This window comes from Lactuca virosa, chromosome 7 (assembly GCF_052849685.1).
Source record: "Lactuca virosa cultivar CGN04683 chromosome 7, Lactuca_virosa_CGN04683_v6, whole genome shotgun sequence".
Lineage (NCBI taxonomy): Eukaryota > Viridiplantae > Streptophyta > Magnoliopsida > Asterales > Asteraceae > Lactuca > Lactuca virosa.
In genome coordinates this window covers 211,283,475-211,302,979 of record NC_136432.1, presented here as the reverse complement: position 1 = coordinate 211,302,979, position 19,505 = coordinate 211,283,475, and the positions used below count along the sequence as shown (strand labels likewise).

The window sequence follows — 19,505 nt, the reverse complement described above, 5'->3', positions numbered from 1 at the left end:
GTTGACATGGGGAAGTGCATGTAGCCACCACGTCAATGGGATTATGGTTAAGGTGATGTGATACTCGTTATAACTCAAGCGTAACTTGGGTCGTGGATCGCATGTTTTCGCATGGTTGATTTACCCTCTCAGTTCATGATTCACGTCAACCGTGTTATGAACGAGGATGAGTATGGAAGAGATTAAACATCTCATTGACTTAAGTCAATGAATCTCGACTGATCTAGAAGCTTCATACAGACTGAAACTCACAAATGGTATTGCCTACCTAAATAGCTCATTAGTGTGATTAGGGAAATCCTATTCACATCATGGAGTGAAATATGGATCCTAACCTTATTTGAATAATTTTTAAATGTGTAGTTATTCTATATGAGGTTTATCAAACTAATTAAAACTTGATTTATTTAAATGACTCCAAGCACGAGTACACCTACACCTGCAGCCGTTAACACGTCAACAAATCTCTCTCTGCTCCAAATCCTCTCAAGGGACAAACTTACAGGACCTAACTACCTTGATTGGATTCGTACGCTGAGAATCACTCTTAGGTACAAGAAAATGTAATATGCTTTAGATAAGGATGTCCTTGAGGTTCCTAAAAATAATGTTACCAGAGAAGAAAGAAACGACTATTTAGAGAGGCTAAACCATTCGAATGAGATTGCATGCCTTATGTTAGTAACCATGATTATAAAATTCCAAAAGAATGATGGTAATATTAGGTCGTTTGACATAACAACTCAACTCAAGGATATACTCCAAGATCAAGCTAAGCAATAACGATTAGATATCGTCAAATATGTTATATGATGCAAGCTTCAGTAAGGAATTTCTATCACTACACATGTTCTTAAAATGAAGTTGTACATTAATAGATTAGATCTTCTTGGTGTTCCATTTCCTCAAGAGTTAGATTTGATATATTTATCAACTCGCTGACCAGTTCGTATCATATGTTCATTATGAAGTATAATATGAAATTTGTGGGAAAGACCTTAATCGAGCTACATTGCATGTTAAAAACTGTCGAGGCTAGCATGGTGAAGCCTCATAGAACTATCTCTACAACTCTCATTCTGGCTATTAGGGAGGGTGCTATCAAAAGGAAGAATGTTAAATATCCTAAAGGAAAGGGAAACGCTAAACTTGGACAGTCCAAATCTGTCTGACATAACACCTACAAGCAAACCTGATGAGGCCATCTACTTGAACTGCTAACAAACGAAACATTAGAAACGTAGCTCTCTGACATACCTAGAAGAACGTAAGAAGAACGAGACAAAGGGGTGTGGTACTTATATATTTTTATGATTGAAATCCATAGTGCTTCAACTTCTAAATATTGAATCCTTTACACAAGATGTGGTACTCACATTTGCGCTTATGTGCATGGACTAAAGGGAAGTGGGATCTAAGGCATGGGGAGTTTAACCTTATCATGGGCAACAAGAACAAAGCTTCCATTACAAAGGTTAGGGATTATGAGCTCGTGCTTTCTAGTGGTTTTTCAATTACTTTATTAAATTGTTTCTATTCGCCTAATATGGAAAGAAACATTGTATCTTTTCATGCATTATATCGAGATAGTTTTCATTTTGGTTTTGACAATGAAAGTATTTTTAGTTTTAAAAAATAATGCTCCTTACTTTAAAGAAAATTCATTCCATGACATCCATGAGACCATCATATGTATGATAAAGAATGATAGGTTAATCTTGAATGTTGATTAAAAAATATCCAAATATTGTTTGGATATATCGTGTTTATGACATTATCACCTTGACCATATAAACAAGAAGCGCACCGCCAAGCTCCAATCAGATGGTATTTTGGAATCATTTGACTTGAAATATGATGATGCATGCGAATCTTTCTCAAATGGAAAGATAACAAAGTTACTATTCACATGAAACTGTGAAAAAGGCAAGAATCTGTTGGACCTCATACAGACTGATGTGTGTGGACCGTTCATATCATCTAAAAGACATGGAGAAAGATACTTTGTTATATTTATTAACGACTTCAATATATATGGTTATGTTATTCTATTAAACATAATCTAAACCCATTGAGGTGTAGAATATCTTAGTCAAGAATTCTAGGATCATCTAAGAAACTGTGGAATATTCTCATAGTTGACTCCACTTGGAATACAACAACATAACTGTGTAGTTTAGTGGAGAAATCGAACATTGCTTGAAATGGTTCAACTCATGATGTGTAATGCTATGCTTTTCCTCAATTTCTAGGTTATTCCATAGAGATTCTTTCTTATCTCCTAAACCTTGTACTAAATAAGAAGGTTTCAAAGACACCCAATCAGATATGGAGTGGTGTTAGTCCTTCACTAACACATATGAAAGTCTGAGGTTGTGAGGATTTCGTTCATCGCGAAGCGCTCGACAAACTAAAACCCAAATCGGATAAGTGTTACTTCGTTGGATATCCAAACAAATATTTTGGATATTTTTTTACAAACCTTCTGAGAACAAAGTGTTTGTTGCTCCAAGGTAAATCTTCCGAGAGAGGGAGTTGATATCTAAAGACGCTAGTGGGATCCAGATTGATCTTGATGAGATTCAAGATCAACAAACAAAGAACTTGAAGTTGGGACTAGCAATCAACTTCCTCCTTGTAGATATGATAGAGAGCATTGTGCTCCTAAATTTTGGGTTACCATATTACCGAGGGCGATGACATACTGACCAGAAAAGATGAGACGACCATGTTTGTAACTTGGTTGGTTCCATACCTAGTCTTGAAATCATTGTTTGTAAATGGGTATTTAATAAGAATATTGGTATGGATGGGAATGTACACACATTCAAAGCTCGACTGGTTGTGAAGGGTTACATTCAGACTCAAGGAATTGACTATGAGGAAACCTTCTCACCAGTAGCAATGATTAAGTCTATTAGGATATTACTTACCATAGCAACATTTCATGATTATGAAATTTGGCAATGGATGTAAAAAATCATTTTCCTTAACTGAAAACACACACATGTTGTGTATCTGGCACAACCAGAAGGTGTTGTGTAGTCCAAGTTGTTGGAAATAGTGTCCAAGGTCATTAACTAAAAGGTAATATTACCAAATAATAATATGGTCCTTTTGGTTTTCTCTCACGACACAATGATAAATTAAAAGAACTAAACATAAGGAGTTGAATATTAACTGGTTAATAGATTTATAAATTGGAATGTTGTAGAACTCTTAGTTCTAAGTATTAATTAGATAAGAATTTAAATCTGAATATTTAATTAATTAATTTTTTTAATATTGTTTAATTAGAAGTTAAATATGAATATTTAATTTTGAATATTATTTAATTAGCGAATTAATTTTGAATAATTAAAAGGATAAAGATCAACTTATGTTTAAATTTACCTACATATTATAATAAGATTAGTGTATGTATAGGAGATTATAATAGACATGTATCCTTACATGTTTAGTAGAAACATTATCAGTGAAGCCATAACTAGATGCATCTAAGTCTGATGGTATAAGAGAGGTTTAAGAATGTCTCTTCGATTCCTAATGATGTCAGTTTTTAAAAGCTCTTAAGCTTACCACCCTCATCGCCTCTTTGCATTTTGAGATCAGAGTCATCGAAAGTGTTTGCTAGGATAATTGTTTGAAAGTCAAAAGTATTAGCTAAAGTATTAAAAGGGATGAAAGGTTATTTACACAAAATCATGTTTATAAAAATGTGAGCCGTATGCCACCCACGAAAACACATATTTTTTTTTTATATTCTGTTGATGGAGCGTGTGTGGTTAACCGGCACATTAAAGCGAGGATATAAGTTGGTGATTTGGCACTCAGAAAAATTCTTCTATTGATGCAGCATGTGTGGTAACCAGCACGTCAATGTGAGAATAATATGGATCGAGGTTCATGCTATTTTGTATGGTGATTCACCATTTGTCCTATGATTCGCGACATCCCTATCATGGAGTTGAGATAAGTATAATTCAAGATTAACATCCAATTGACGCACTCAATGAATCTCGAAAGATCTAAGATATTCATATAGATTAAAACTAACAAAGAGCTTTTCCTACTTAAATAAGTTTATGGTGTGTTTACAGCATCCCTTTACACATCACGAAGCCAAATATAGATCATAGCCTTAGTAAAAAGTTGTTTATGGTTAAAAAATATTTTAAGGATTAATAAAACAAACAATTTTGGAATTAATATTGAATGGTGTCTATTAGATAATATACTAAAATCTAGTGCTATAAGACCTCTAAAAAGGCTTAGCAGGTAGGATGAGCAATCTAGGCCAAATTTGTAGTTTGAGAATAATTCTCTTAGACTAATAGAAAGTTCATGCATTAGATAAAGCTCTTCCTAATGTTCTTCTAACCACTGCATTGCAAAACTGTAAGAAACCATCAAGGATGTAAAAAAACATTTAACGTTAGCTAGTCGGTGAATTAGGGTTAAGTGATTAATCGACTAGGCGAGGATTAATCAAGGACCCTAAATTGCAAATATGTTGAATTTTAAAAAGTTAAAATATGACTATGATCATAACAAAGTTCGTAAATACCACTAATATCATAACAAAATAGGTTAATATGATTAATATAACACTAATCATTCCTCAAATAGTTTCTATTGAGATATAACTTATTTAAAGTGTTAAAATTTAATCGTTACCTACTTCTTCGCTTATTTTGTAGGCAGAGGTTAATCGCTAGGTATCTTTTAGTCGGTCGGGTATCCCCTTGGGAGTACACAGGTTAATCTCGACCTAGTCGAGATTTTCACAACACTTGAAACTGTTATCTAGCATAGTTTTGAAGTGAAATGGGATTTCACTAAGTTAGTGGTTGACTATGGTTATCATAATCAACTAAGTAACATGTACATATAACCAGTTCACTCTGATTTTGATATAAAAACCTTTGAAATGTCCATAAAGAAGTTGCATGGTGTATAGAGGCCCTTTGAGACAAACATGGGCAATCATATATAAAAACTCCAACTTTAAATGCACTTATATTCACTATCATGAATAAAAGTGTCAAGAAGAAGAAAGCCAGTTGCACATGCATAAAAGGAAATTAGTGTTGAATACCTAATCCATCTCTAAACGCCAAAAGAAAAAAAAAGAAGTCTTATTCTGAGACATGTTTTGATAGGCTATTTGTTTCCATAACAAGAAAATGATCAGTAAAGCATAAATGTACAATATGTCTAATGGATAAGACTGAAACATGGAGAAGATAATTTGATCATGGATTACAAGCCCATGCTACTATCTATAGGATCAAAAGACATCTCGTTCTTGTGAATGTTTAGTCTACAATCAGATATACAAATTCGCAATACCATTAGAATATTATTTTCAGTAATTAGAGTCTTTTTCTAAGGATCGAGTACTGATATTTTCAAGAATATTCAATGACTAAGAGGAAATAAGAAGACTGAAACATGGAGAATATATTTTGATCATGAATACCAAGCCCTTGCTACTATTCGTAGGATAAAAAGACAACTTGTTCTCCCAAATATTTAGTCTATGGTCTTATGATCCATAAAGAAGTTGCATTGTGTATAGAGGCCCTTTGAGACAAACATGGGCAATCATATATAAAAACTCGAACTTCAAATGCTCTTATATTCGCTATCATGAATAGAAGTGTCAAGAAGAAGAAAGCCAGTTGTACATGCATAAAAGAAAATTAGTGTTGAATACATAATCCATCTCTAAGCGCCAAAAGAAAAAAAAAGGCTTATTCTGAGACATGTTTTGATAGGCTATTTGTTTCCATAACAAGAAAATGATCAGTAAAGCATAAATATACAATATGTCTAATGGATAAGACTGAAACATGGAGAAGATAATTTGATCATGGATTACAAGCCCATGCTACTATCTATAGGATCAAAAGACATTTCGTTCTTGTGAATGTTTAGTCTACAATCAGATATACAAATTCGTAATACCATTAGAATATTATTTTTAGTAATTAGAGTATTTTTCTAAGGATCGAGTACTGATATTTTCAAGAATATTCAATGACTAAGAGGAAATAAGAAGACTGAAACATGGAGAATATATTTCGATCATGAATACCAAGCCCTTGCTACTATTCGTAGGATAAAAAGACAACTTGTTCTCCCAAATATTTAGTCTATGGTCTTATGATTCAAAATTGTTTGTATAAAATTTCATAAGATTATGATGGCTTATTTAGAACATTTTTATAAGAAAATCATGAAATATGTTAATCTAGTATAGTAACAATGGTTCAAAAGCTTATATGAATATTTGAGTGAGATATAATAATCATCTTCTCTACATTTCCAAAGATTCATTTGGATAGGATTTTGGAATTCATTTGATCACAAGTCTTGTGATAAACGGGATCTGTATTTGTTAATATAAATGAATACATGTTGGAATTAGTTTGACTAATGGACCATTCAGATTTCCAACAATACATACTGATTCAAATACATCCAAAAGTTTGGGTGAAATGAAACTTGGCAAGGGCTTTAAGGCTATATATAGGGTGCTAAGGGTTTCTTTCCTCCTTGGACATTGGCTTGAGGTTTTTCCAAATGTTTCCCTTCCTTTCTATGGGACAAATTTATTAACCCTTTTTAGGGTTTGTAGAAGTTTGCCCTCTCCTAATTTCTTTTGGTTCTCTCTTTGGAGTATTGGATGTGATTCCATTAGAGTGATTCTCTGTTGGGTCCTTTTATTCATTTATGGACACAAACAAGCGTATCGTGGATGGAATCTTTATTCTAATGAAAAAGTCAAAGATTTTGGATTTTCAAGAAGCAGAGATGATCCATGCGTATATGTTAGAGGTATTTGGAGTGTTGCTGTCTTTATTATGTTGTATTCTAATGCCATACTGCTTAGTATAAAGTGTAATAGATTCACTTGGTAAATGTTTCTCTATGAAGGACTTAGGAGATGTAGAATACTCAACCTAATGTCTCGTGTGCCTTGAGCATGATGAGTCGTTATCATGCCAAACCAGGAAAAGGATATGTTCTTCGTCTATAGTGGTAAGGAAGAGCTAAATGAAAAGGGTTACATTGATACAAGTTTCCAAACAGACAAAGATTATTCTTGTTTGCATTTAGGATTTGTGTTTTTTCTGAATAGAGGAGTAATGTCTTGCAGGAGTTCCAAGCAAGATATAGTGGCAGATTCGACTATAAAGCCTGAGAATATAGAAGCCAATGATGTTGCAAAGGAGGCTATGTACTTGAAGAAGTTCTTTAGTGATCTCGTTTTTGTTCCTAGGATTGGTGATCATGTTAACATCTTCCGTGACAATGAAGGTGCAATCGCCTTGACTAAAGAACCCATATCACATAAGTTCTCAAGATATATACTCATAAATGACAACTACATCAGGAAGTTTGTTGAAGAAGGCGACATCATAGTGAGCAATGTATCATCAGAAGAGAACCATGTTGATCTGTTCACCAAGCCATTGTCACAGACCAGACATGATGGTCATACTAGGTTAATAGATACTAGATTTGCTAGTGAATTGGCTTGATATTTTTAGTTTATGGTTTGATGTTTTTGAACTAATACAATATAATTATTATCCAACTTGGTGATTAGGTTGTGATGACTTAATAATATTTTGGATTTCAACCATTTACATTAATTTATTTATTTGTTCCATTGTGAATGTTTTTTAGTGAATTTCTAGAGTATTAATTTACTCAAACCTCCATAGTCGGTCCTACTTTTAGAAGTAAGTATTGATTTAAGATTGTCCTAGTCTATTGGTAGATTGTCCATGGTGATCGACATATCATATAGATGTGACTAATACTCATGAGTATTTAATGGAGATTATGTATTAGAGTAACCTGCACTTAGATATTACTTCATGGACTATTCACGAGTAATTCTAACATCATAATATCATATATTTTTCAAATAGTGATGCATGAGACTTTAATTTTTACAGTCTATAATGACTTGATTTTCTTTAACTTTATCCGTAACTGGCATCCATAAAGGGCATGTATAGGTATGGCATAATGAGTAGGCAGATAATATCTAGTCAAAGTTTATTTGTTCTTTCTACTCTAACGAGAGAAGCGATATCTTTGGTCCCCTCGATGATTTGGTGTTGACATCAAACTGCGTTGATAAGATCAATAGTGCAGTCTGATATAGTTATCACAAATATATATCGAGACGCGTAATCTTGAACATTGAGAATGGACATGGACTTATTTACATGTATCAAGTTCATATATTTTACTCATACAAACTACCTATGAGACATCCCTTAGATAAGCGATCGAATATTCCTTTGTTCTTCAATATATATATATATATATATATATATATATATATATATATATATATATATATATATATAAGAACAAAGGAATATTCGATCGCTTATCTAAGGGATGTCTCATAGGTAGTTTGTATGAGTACAATAGTTGCATTGGATGGAACACTCTTTGTTTATTATTAGGGAATAAGGGACCACACCATTTTTAGTGACTTATACATGTGGTATACTATTAGAAATATGCACACATTCAAAATAGTTTGGTAATATTATTATTAATAGTGGGGCCATCTTGGTTACACACAAGAACAAATTTAAGAAATATTTGACAAGAGAGATTTATGATTATATAATTTATTAATTTATTAGTAATTAATAAGTGAATAGAAACCTATAGATCGTAAGGGGTTTAAAGTGTAGGATTTGAAATTCAAATGTTATGAATAATTACTTAGCGACTATGTAATTATCCATGTAGGAAATTTACCCACCCATATAAAGAGAGGACTCAAAAAACAGCCATGACACTGATCCCAATTGTCATTCGGTTTTGCTTATTCCTTTTTATCAAATCCTGATATGTACTAAGAAGGCGACGTGTCCTTTCATCCTACATGTCTCATCTAATGATAAGATACCCTTATCGTCTAGGATTTAATGATCAAGGTGTTCATCAAGCAAGGGTCATCAAGTGGTTGGTGATTTGCTTCTTGGATACGACTATGAGAGAGGAATCCTTGTTTAGATTCTAAATATCCATGAGAGTTCGCATGAAAAAATAAATATTGCAAGGGTATTTTTTAGTTTCTTGTATCTGTGATTGTTTAAGTTGCAATTGATTGTTTGAATCTGTGATCCTCTCGTGGAATATGTGTTTTCGTTGATTTCTTTAACTGCCTTTGTGGCTTTTTTGTATGTACATATTACATTACTCTATGTTATTCATAAACACCAATCTCGTTCAAACATGATATTTTAAGAATTAATTAAATTTATCTTAAAGTTATTGATTCTTTCTAGCTTTCCATTAACGCCATTGTTTTTTGTTTGACTAAGAAATGAGTTCTTCGAAAGTGTTAGCAACAAAAACCTCATTTTCTAGTAAATACCACCTGCAATTTTGCTACTTAATCATTCCTTTTATTTATTATTTGGTCTGGCATGTTTTAGAATATTTGAGTTACTAGAAAATTTAAAAAAAAAATTGTTTCGAAAAATCCTAATAAATAGAGGGGTTGCTTAAGTAGAGATAGTTTGGTAACCTAAGTTGGTTCCAAATTTATATGCAAAAATTGGGTTATTGGATGCCCTAAGTTGGTTCCAAATTTATATGCACAAAATGGATTATTGGATGCCCAACTAATATGAAGTGAATAATAGCTCATGACATTGATCATTGTTGTTCCTAACAATAATTAGCCACAACTAGTTAGCAAAACATAATATATATGTAAATATTGGATCTTGGTACAGTTACCGAATGAATTTAAAACAAGTAAGTATTTCTTAGTTTTCTAATTACTGAATGAATTTGAAACAAGTAAGTATTTCTTAGTTTTCTAACAACTTAAGTGAAAGTGTGTTGGAGAATAATCTTTTACATTAGTTGTGGTCAACTAAGAAATAGATATTTATTCTTATTGTGGGAGTCCATACTCCTCATCCCTCAAATCCTTAATGCTACATCATTTTCTATTACTTCCATCCCTCACATCCTTGAACACAAGGAATGGATTCTTTCCATCCCTAATGACACCTGGTACAAATATTGATGAACATTCATTGGCGGAGCTTCATCAGGGCAAGGGGGCCCCCCCCTGATTTTTTGGTTTAATATAGTCCTTCTAGTTCCATTTTATACATTTTAGACCCAAAAAATATAAAACTTTGGCTGTGGCCCGCCTTGCTTATCAATTTTTATACATATTATATTTTCGGCCCCCTCGAATTAAATGTTGAAGCTCCGCCCTTGTGAACATTGTACAACATAAGAATAAAAGAGAGAGCGGAGAGAGAAGAATGAGCATTGGTTCCATTAACTTGAATCAACTTTAAATTTGTTGTATCAAACACAATGAATTCGTATGCCCGAGGGTACCAAGTGCAACCCAAAGCCACTACATCCACCCTAATAGCTTATATATGTAAAAATATTGGAATTTTGATATATATATATATATATATATATATATATATATATATATATATATATATATATATATATATATATATATATATGGAAATCTGTAGTAAAGTCCCTGAAGTTTGGCTTTATTGGTGCAAAAGTCACCCCTGTTTTTTTTATTTCTTTTGCAATTTAGCCCAAAAAAACCGTTGAACACTTGCAAAAAAAATTAATAAAAAATAAAAAAATAACCTTGTTCCCGGCTAATGCCACTTTCTAGGGATTTTCTGAAAATTTGAAGGACTTTTTTGAAAATAAACAATTAAAGATGGGTTTTTCGTTAACAGCGTTAAATTTAAGGAATTTGTAAAAAAAAAAAAACAAATTCATTTTATATATACTAAATTATGTTGGAGAGAACTCATATTTATTTATTAAAAATTTAAAAATAAAGATACCATCTACATCCTTTTCACTATAAAATCATTTTTATTTATTAAAATCCACAATAATAACATTAATTTATATATATCATTTTTGGGTTTTCTTGTGTTATAGAAACATTCACATTTGACACATATTTATAATAAAAATTATTTCATAACTTACATAGTTATCGTTGTCTGATAAAACATAAATCATACGTTTCTATTACTAATAAAACTTATTACATAACTTTAATACATTAAGAAACAAATGATATAACATTAACGAACAAAACACACCATCCTACCCAACATATTAAATAAAACACATCATACTAAGACAAACCATATTACTCATCATTTATAATATGCTATATTCCAAATAAAAACATACAAATACTTTTTTCTCACTGTTAACCCATGCTTGTTTCCAATTCATCTCTCTTGTCTCAACAATTACATCACAACCTTCTTATACAATATGTATTTTGGCCTCTAGTATCCATTACTTAGTTTTCTTGATTTCTATATATCATTTTTGAGGTTTTTTTTGTTATAACACAAATAATACAAAAAAAATACCAAAAAATGATATATATATATATATATATATATATATATATATATATATATATATATATATATATATATATATATATATATATATATATTGGCCTCTAGTATCCATTAGTTAGTTTTCTTGATTTCTATATTACATAACAACCTTCTTATACAATATATATTTTGTCATCTGGTATCCGGTACTTAGTTTTCTTGATTTCTATATATCATTTTTGAGGTTTTTTTGTTATATAACAAAAAAAAACCCCAAAAAATCACATATATATATATATATATATATATATATATATTATCGTTATTGTGGTTTTTGATAAATAAAAATGAGTTGTTTTACTGAAAATGATGTAGATGTGTAACGCCCGTGTTTCTAGGCTAGGCATTAAATGTGATGTAATAATCTAGGCCAACCTTTGTAACTTGTTTTGAAATAATAAAATGTATTATTTGATTATTATGTGTTTTATGCTTAATTATTATAATTTAATGAATTAAGGATAAAAATAAGCGTCGAAAATAAATGTTAGATGAACCCGATATCTATGAAGGATGTTGTAGTGGTTGAAACAAAGATTCTGGAGATATAAAGAATACCGAAATCCGAGTTATAACGAAGAAGTTATGACTTGTCGAAGTTTCGCGACAAAACCGACACGACGCTGTGTGACGTAAAAAGTGAATTTTCGATAAAGTGCTTTTTAGCCTTAGCGATCTAAACGAAAGTCTTAGTGTTCGTTAAACCGAGAGAGTGCATAAAAAGAATGACCAAATCTAACTTTGTATGAGAAAGTTATGAATTTTCTAAGATTTGACATAGCAGTATGCGGCCCGAAACTCGAATTTTAGATCGATTGATTTTTAGCCGAAATACCTAAACAAGAATCGAAGATCTTGTTGATAGTAGTTCAACGGTAAAAAGACAGACGAAAACGGACGTCGGATGAAGAAGTTATGAATTTTTAACAGACTTTTCCTGTCCCGGCCTGTTAAAAATAAAGTCAAAATTAGCCAACAGAGTCTAAACGAAAGTTTTAGAGCATAGCCTCACCTAAGCGTGGATATAAAGAACGTCAAAAACGGAGTTCGTATGCGAAAGTTACGAATTTTTGAAGTTTGGAAAATGGGAGTACGCCCAGCGTACCGAAGTACACCCAGCGTACTCGTGTAAGTGACCCGAAGTCCGGCACCTTCCCTACTCCATTGCATGAAAGCCACGTGTTCGTAGCTTTGCCGCGTCCGGAGTTATCCCTTAGTACGCCCAGCGTACGAGTGTACGCCAAACGAAGAGCCTTGCGAGGCAGTACGCCCCGCGTACCATAGACTTACGCCCAACGTAATTCGAGGCATCAGCCTCCTATAAATAGCGGATGAAGCCAGCCGGGTTGATGTTACAAATTTTACCCTTTCTTACCCTATAGTACAAAAATTAACCACAAGCCTATTTTATCATTATAGCATCATAAGCAAGTCCCGGAGAGCCCGAAGATCCCGAGAAAAAGAGTTTTCGAGCCGAAACTCTGTTCGAGTGAAGCCCGGTTTTTGGGAAAACATCCCCGTTTTTATCGGAAATGATTGTTTTAAGAAACGAAGTGCTGCCCGATTATCGTTAAATAAGGTGAGTGTGTAGTCACTTTCATCTTACACATAGATATGAAATATTTTCTATAAAATACGTGATATGTGTAATTATATTGTTTGTTTATTTGAGATGGGTGTTGAATAGAAGTTTTATACAAGTTTTAAATTGTATATGTATTTTTATCTACAAATATGTTGGGTAAAACATGGGTAGATGAAATAGTTGATGTGTGATAAAATGATCAGAGGCCTCGATGTTGTTGTTGTTGTAGTCATCTAGCGGAGTATAGATGACGACCACGAACCTTTCTAGACAGTCCAATGGAACGCTAGCAGGTTCGCAACCTGTAGGTGTTGGTGAATTATATGCTCATTGGTGTACTCCATCCCCTCATGGTTGCCTTATTTGACATAAATTGCTGAGGAATCCCTAAAGTAGTGTTGTCACCCCCGATGAAAATTCTTAGACTAGGTCCCTTATGATAGGTGTTTAGGGACGTAAAGTGAGGATAACGGGAACGGGTAATCAGGGATATTGTTGGTTGATGAATTTAATAAATTTATTATTATTTGTGGGTTGAAAACCCTATATGCTCACCAGGCTCCCAAGCCTGACCCACTCAGCTTTTTATATTACAGGTAGTGGACCCAGAACATAGTTGGATGATGATGAAAGATTTTTGGATTATAGGCCAGTAGATATAAATATATGTTGTAAGGCTTATAATGTACTGTTTATTTTTTTGGTCTGTATCGGAACATGACATCCCGAGGTTTTGATATATAATGAAAATATATATTTCTTTTATGAAATGTCTTGATAAATTTTTTTATCATGTTTTGTTTTCGGGACAAATTCCGCAACATCTTTTAAAAAGATTACACTGATTTTATTTTAAAAGCATAAACTAAATCGGTCTTTTCTGTCCGAGAAATTTGGGGATGTCACAAGATGGTATCTTTATTTTTAGTTTTTTAATAAAAAAAATATGAGTTTTCTTCAAATTATATACATATATATATATATATATATATATATATATATATATATATATATATATATATATATATATATATATATATATATATATATATATATGAGAAATCTATAGAAAAGTCCTAAATTTTTGGGAAAAGTTTCAATAAAATCCTAATTTTTTTTTTGAACAGAAAAGTTCCATTATTTTGAGAAAATCATATAATCTATCATTTACTGGTCAAATATAAAAAATGACTTTTTCATTAATTTGGAAAAAATGTTTAATAATCGGGACTTTTCTGTAGATTTCCTATATATATATATATATATATATATATATATATATATATATATATATATATATATATATATATATATATATATATAAAGAAAAATTTTGAAAAAAAATCCTTAAACTTTAACCCTATTACCGAAAAAGCCATATCTGATTGTTTATTTTCAGTAAAGTCCTTCAAATTTTCAGAAAACCCCTCGAAACCAGCATTAGCCGGGAATAAGAGTTTTTTTTGCAAGTGTTTACCGGTTTTTTGGGCTAAATTGAAAAAAACAATCAGGGATGACTTTTGTGTCAATAGAGCCAATCTTTAGGGACTTTAATATATATATATATATATATATATATATATATATATATATATATATATATATATATATATATATATATATATATATATATAAGTTTTGTATTTTATTAAAATATGCGTACCTTAAAAATATATAGTGTTTATTTATATGATTTGCTTTTTAATAAAATTTGTGACTTTAATATTTTACCTACATTGGTATATATTAATTCACCTAATTCCTACCAACCACCACATCCAACCATATATAAAGAGTGTACACACAAAAATTTCATACAAAGCCTTCTAACTATTAAGTATAGACTTTATTCATAGAAAAATATCTTCAATTTCTTCTCCACCATGTGATTAATCGAAAATCTCCCACAATTTCAACCACCATTCCGCTCACACCTCTAATGAAAAACTTAGAGCTTGGAGGATATTTGATGAGATGAAGTAGGCTATAATGGCCAATGAAAAAGAAGTTGACAAACACTTTATCAGTGTTCATATATGAAAGGATGTGATCACTTATAAATAGTCTTAAACTTAAAAAAAAAAAATGAGAAATGGATAATAGACACAGAACTAGAAATCAAGAAAAATAAGTAATGGATACCAGAGGCCAAAAGATATATTGTATTAGAAGATTGTGATGTAATTGTTAAGACAAAAAAGATGAATTGGAAACAAGCATGGGTTAACAGGGAGCTAAAAGTCCATGCATGATTTTTTGGAATAACATATTATAGATAAGGTAGCTGCTAAATAAACAACCCATATACATCCTATTTTGAAAGTCAAACTATTTTTTCTTAAAAAACACCCTATTTAATAGCTATATTGGGTACCTAAAAAAGTTCAAACATAAAAAGCTGTGTCTCGTAAATTGTATATATAATAAAGAGATTACATTAATATCAATTTAACTAATAACAACTTATGTTTTATTATAAAAAAGATAGGTTAACATTAATCTAACCATCTAATACAGTTTAGGTAAAATTTCTAATTTTGTTTATTATGTCAGGATTTAAAATATAACTATGGTTGTTAAAGTCCAACCATCGTCATCATCGCCGACGGCTAGCAGCACCGCCGCCGGAAAAGTGTAAAACATCGAGAGAGAGAGAGAGAGAGAGAGAGAGAGAGAGAGATAGAGACAGATCAATCAATGAGAGAGATAGGGAACGAGTTATGGTAATCATGACCGACGGCGAGCATCACCGCCGCCGGAGGCGTCGTCTAGATCTCCGGTGCCGGAAAAGAGAAAACGTGGAAAGAGACAGATTGAAGAAAAAACAGATAGGGAGAGGTTCATGGTGGTGGCGATGCTCTGGTTGCATGGACTCTTCGTCGGAGGTCTGATGTCGGCGATTCTCCGGTGGCATCAAGTCGTCGGCGGCTGCTGTGCTCCGGCAGATGGGGGACGGCTGTTGCTCTTTCACAGCAAATACATTGCAAAATGATAATATTTTGTGGTTTTAGGGTTTTGTGTATTAATTGGATAAATGGGTTGAACATCAGATAATTGGCCTGGACATTTTAAGTGGGCTAACCTTTAAGTGGTTTGACCACTTAATATGATAAATCATTTTTTAAAATAAATCAATTTTTTAAACTAAATGAATTGTTGCTTTTTGTTTTTTTTAAAATAAATTAGCTTTTTAGATAAGTGGACATTAGACATTTCAAGCACGGCTGCCATTGATTTTGATTTTTAAAAGTTAATCAGCTTTTAAAAACATATATGTTTATTTTTAATTAGTTATTTTATATTATTTTAGTTTTTTTAACAAATTTTTTTGTTATGTTCATAGTTTTATCGAAAAGATGGCGAATTTTTATAGGGCAAACTCAAATGAAGGCAACGAGTTCTCTATGGGGATGTCACCATTTTTTCACCGAACGGGTATAATACTTATCATGATATTAATTTTTTTAATCATTGTAATGTTCACTAGTTATTAACAGATATTATTTGAATTTTAGGTGTTCGATTCTCTAAATGAATTGATGGGATGGGTACAAAACATAGCATTTTCTCTTGGTTATGTTATCGTTAGAAGAAGATCAAAGACAAATGAAAATGGTGTGGTGTCTTATGTCACACTTATTTGTGATCGTGGTGGTGAATACAAAATTAAAGCAACAAGTAAAAATTCTGGCACCAAAAAAATCAATTGTCCATTTAAATTGGTAGGTTCGTATATAAAACAATTTGATGGTTGGACATTGAGGGTGAAATGTGATCAACATAACCATCCACCTGCACAACATATGGAAGGACATGCTTATGCTAGGCGGTTGAAAGAAAAAGAAAAAAAGTTGGTGGCTGACTTGACAAGTCAGAATGTTGAACCACGCAACATACTCTCGATACTAAAAGAGCATGATGAGAATAATGTTTCTATACTCAAAACTATATACAATGCACAGTACAAGCTTCGCTCGTCCCAAAATGATGGAAAAACTCCGATGCAGGTATAATATTTCAACAAGTATATTTTACATATAATTTATATATTGAATTTTATTAATTAACGATATTTCAATGTAGGTTCTTTTGGGAATTTTGAATGATAAAAAATTTGTTATCGAGTTTTCCGTAAATAATATTTCAAATGAATTGGAAAACCTGTTTTTCATTCATCCACTGTCGTTAGATATATGGCAAACATTTCCACACGTTTTGATTATTGATGCAACATACAAAACAAACAAATATGCTATGCCTTTTGTTGAGATTGTTGGAGTAACTTCAACCAACAAGACATTTAGCATTGCTTTTGCCTTTATCATTAACGAAAAGGAGGAAAGTTATAAGTGGGTGTTAACATGTCTAAGGTTGACACTAGAAAAGTGCATGCAACCACGCGTTATAGTGACGGACAGAGAGTTGGCATTGGTGAATGCATGCCAACAAGTTTTCCCTTATGCAACTCGCTTACTTTGTCAATGGCACATTACCGAAAATATTAGAAAGCATTGTAAGACGCTAATCCCATCAAAAGCTTTGTGGAAATCCTTTCGTGCTATGTGGAGTATACTTGTTGACTCTCCAACATGGACATCGTACACTGAAAACTACAGAAAACTACAATCAATATTAAGAGAACATGAAGGTACAATTCTACTTATTTTGTAACTACTTGTTTATAAATTTAGAAGGGTTTTTATACATAAATAACATTTATATGATTCCAGATGTTTTACAGTATTTGGACGATGTTTGGTTAAACAAGTATAAGGAAATGTTTGTCTATGTTTGGATTGATCAACATTTGAACTTTGGACAACGAACCAGCAGCAGAGTTGAGGGCTAACATTCAGCGTTAAAAAAGTACTTACAAGAAAAAAATTATTCTTTAGCCAAGTTTGTTGGTACTATTGATCGGTTTGTGAAGTCTCAACTTACAACGATAAATGAGAGTTTTGAAAAGAGCATGATCGTCTCCAAACACGAACACAAATTTTCGTGTTTCGATTTGTTGCGGGGTAATGTTTCACTTAAAGCTCTGGATATGCTTGTAGAGGAACTTCAACGGGTACATCAAGTTGACTCTTCAAACTGTGGTTGTAAACTACAAAATAGTTGTGGCTTACCATGTGCTTGCATGCTATCAACATACTTGAACTTTGGTGGGTGCATTTGACAATTACTTTTTACATTTAAGTTATATATTGATTGTTTATATATTAATGATATTTCATTACAGGTGAGTGTATTCCATTGGAATCAATAGATGTATTCTGGAGAAAACTTAAAATTTCACCGTCAATTCCTATGGAAAATGAGGATATATGTGGTGATGGTAAATTTGAAGTGTTTAAAGAAACCTACAATAAGCAACCGAAAGCTGTGAAAAAAAGCATGATGAGAAAGCTACTAGATATATTCCAGCCTAGTAAAACACACATTAGAGAACCCGTAATTCAAAAAAATACATGTGGACGACCAAGTTTGAAGAAACAAAAACAAAAACAAACTGATTCTATCAATCAAGCTCCTAGAAGACGCAGCTTTTCAACCATGCCAAAATTTTTTGAGTTGAACAATAGGGAACCGGGAAGACATAGTTCATACATAACCACAATTCCAGACTTGAATGAAATTCCAGACTTGAAAGAAGAGCCAGACTTGAATGAAATTCCAAACTTGAAGGAAGAGCCTCAATCATGCTACAATCATCGACTAATAGATGCAATTCAAGTGATATTTCATCCTTACATCACACATATACAAGATGTAGAGGGGGATGGAAACTGTGGATTTCGAGCAATATCTGTTTGTCTTGGGTATGGCGAGAATGATTGGCTCTATGTTCGACGTCAACTACTAGACGAGTTATTGAGTTCGTACGATGCATATGCTAGAGTTTTCACTGATGGAATCGGTGAATTATATACTTCGTTGAATTTCTTAGAATCGCCGGCACCTAAAAGACACTAGTTACTTATGCCTGAAACAGGTATCCTTATTGCCAACAGATTTGTTGTAGTCCTTACTTTTTTAACCAACCAAGACTCTCTCACTTTCTTTCCTCTTTGGAAAGGTCCGGAAGAATTTTTGTACCATCGCGTTATTACGATTTCACTTGTATATGGTAATCATTATGTGATGGTACAATTAGAAGAAGATTGCCCGCTGCCTACCATTTCAGCTTTTTGGATCCGCCACAAAGCCCCATGTGCAGCTGGATGGGAAACTATGTTCATGTCACGTCTAGAACTTTATAGACAACTGAAATCTTACAATCCTGAAACAACTTTTATAACTATAGAGGATTGTTAGAGGGTATTAATTTTCTCTCGAATTATGCATTTATGTATTCATGAAGGATTGCTAATGCTATTGTTTTTTGCATCATATTTTTGTTTTTATGTATTCATTTATATTTAATTATTAAATAATATACA

The 19,505-nt window shown here is 32.3% G+C and overlaps 1 protein-coding gene across 1 annotated transcript; it reads left to right on the top strand.

Annotated features, from left to right (window-relative positions):
* The first annotated feature begins 15,791 nt into the window (after window positions 1–15,791).
* Window positions 15,792–19,038, top strand: LOC145127516 (uncharacterized). The gene is made up of 5 exons (XM_079062702.1): window positions 15,792–15,900; window positions 16,406–16,497; window positions 16,578–17,069; window positions 17,146–17,710; window positions 18,305–19,038. The coding sequence occupies exons 1-5, from the start codon at window positions 15,792–15,794 to the stop codon at window positions 19,036–19,038; spliced, it is 1,992 nt and encodes a 663-aa protein (XP_078918828.1).
* Window positions 19,039–19,505: the final 467 nt, after the last annotated feature.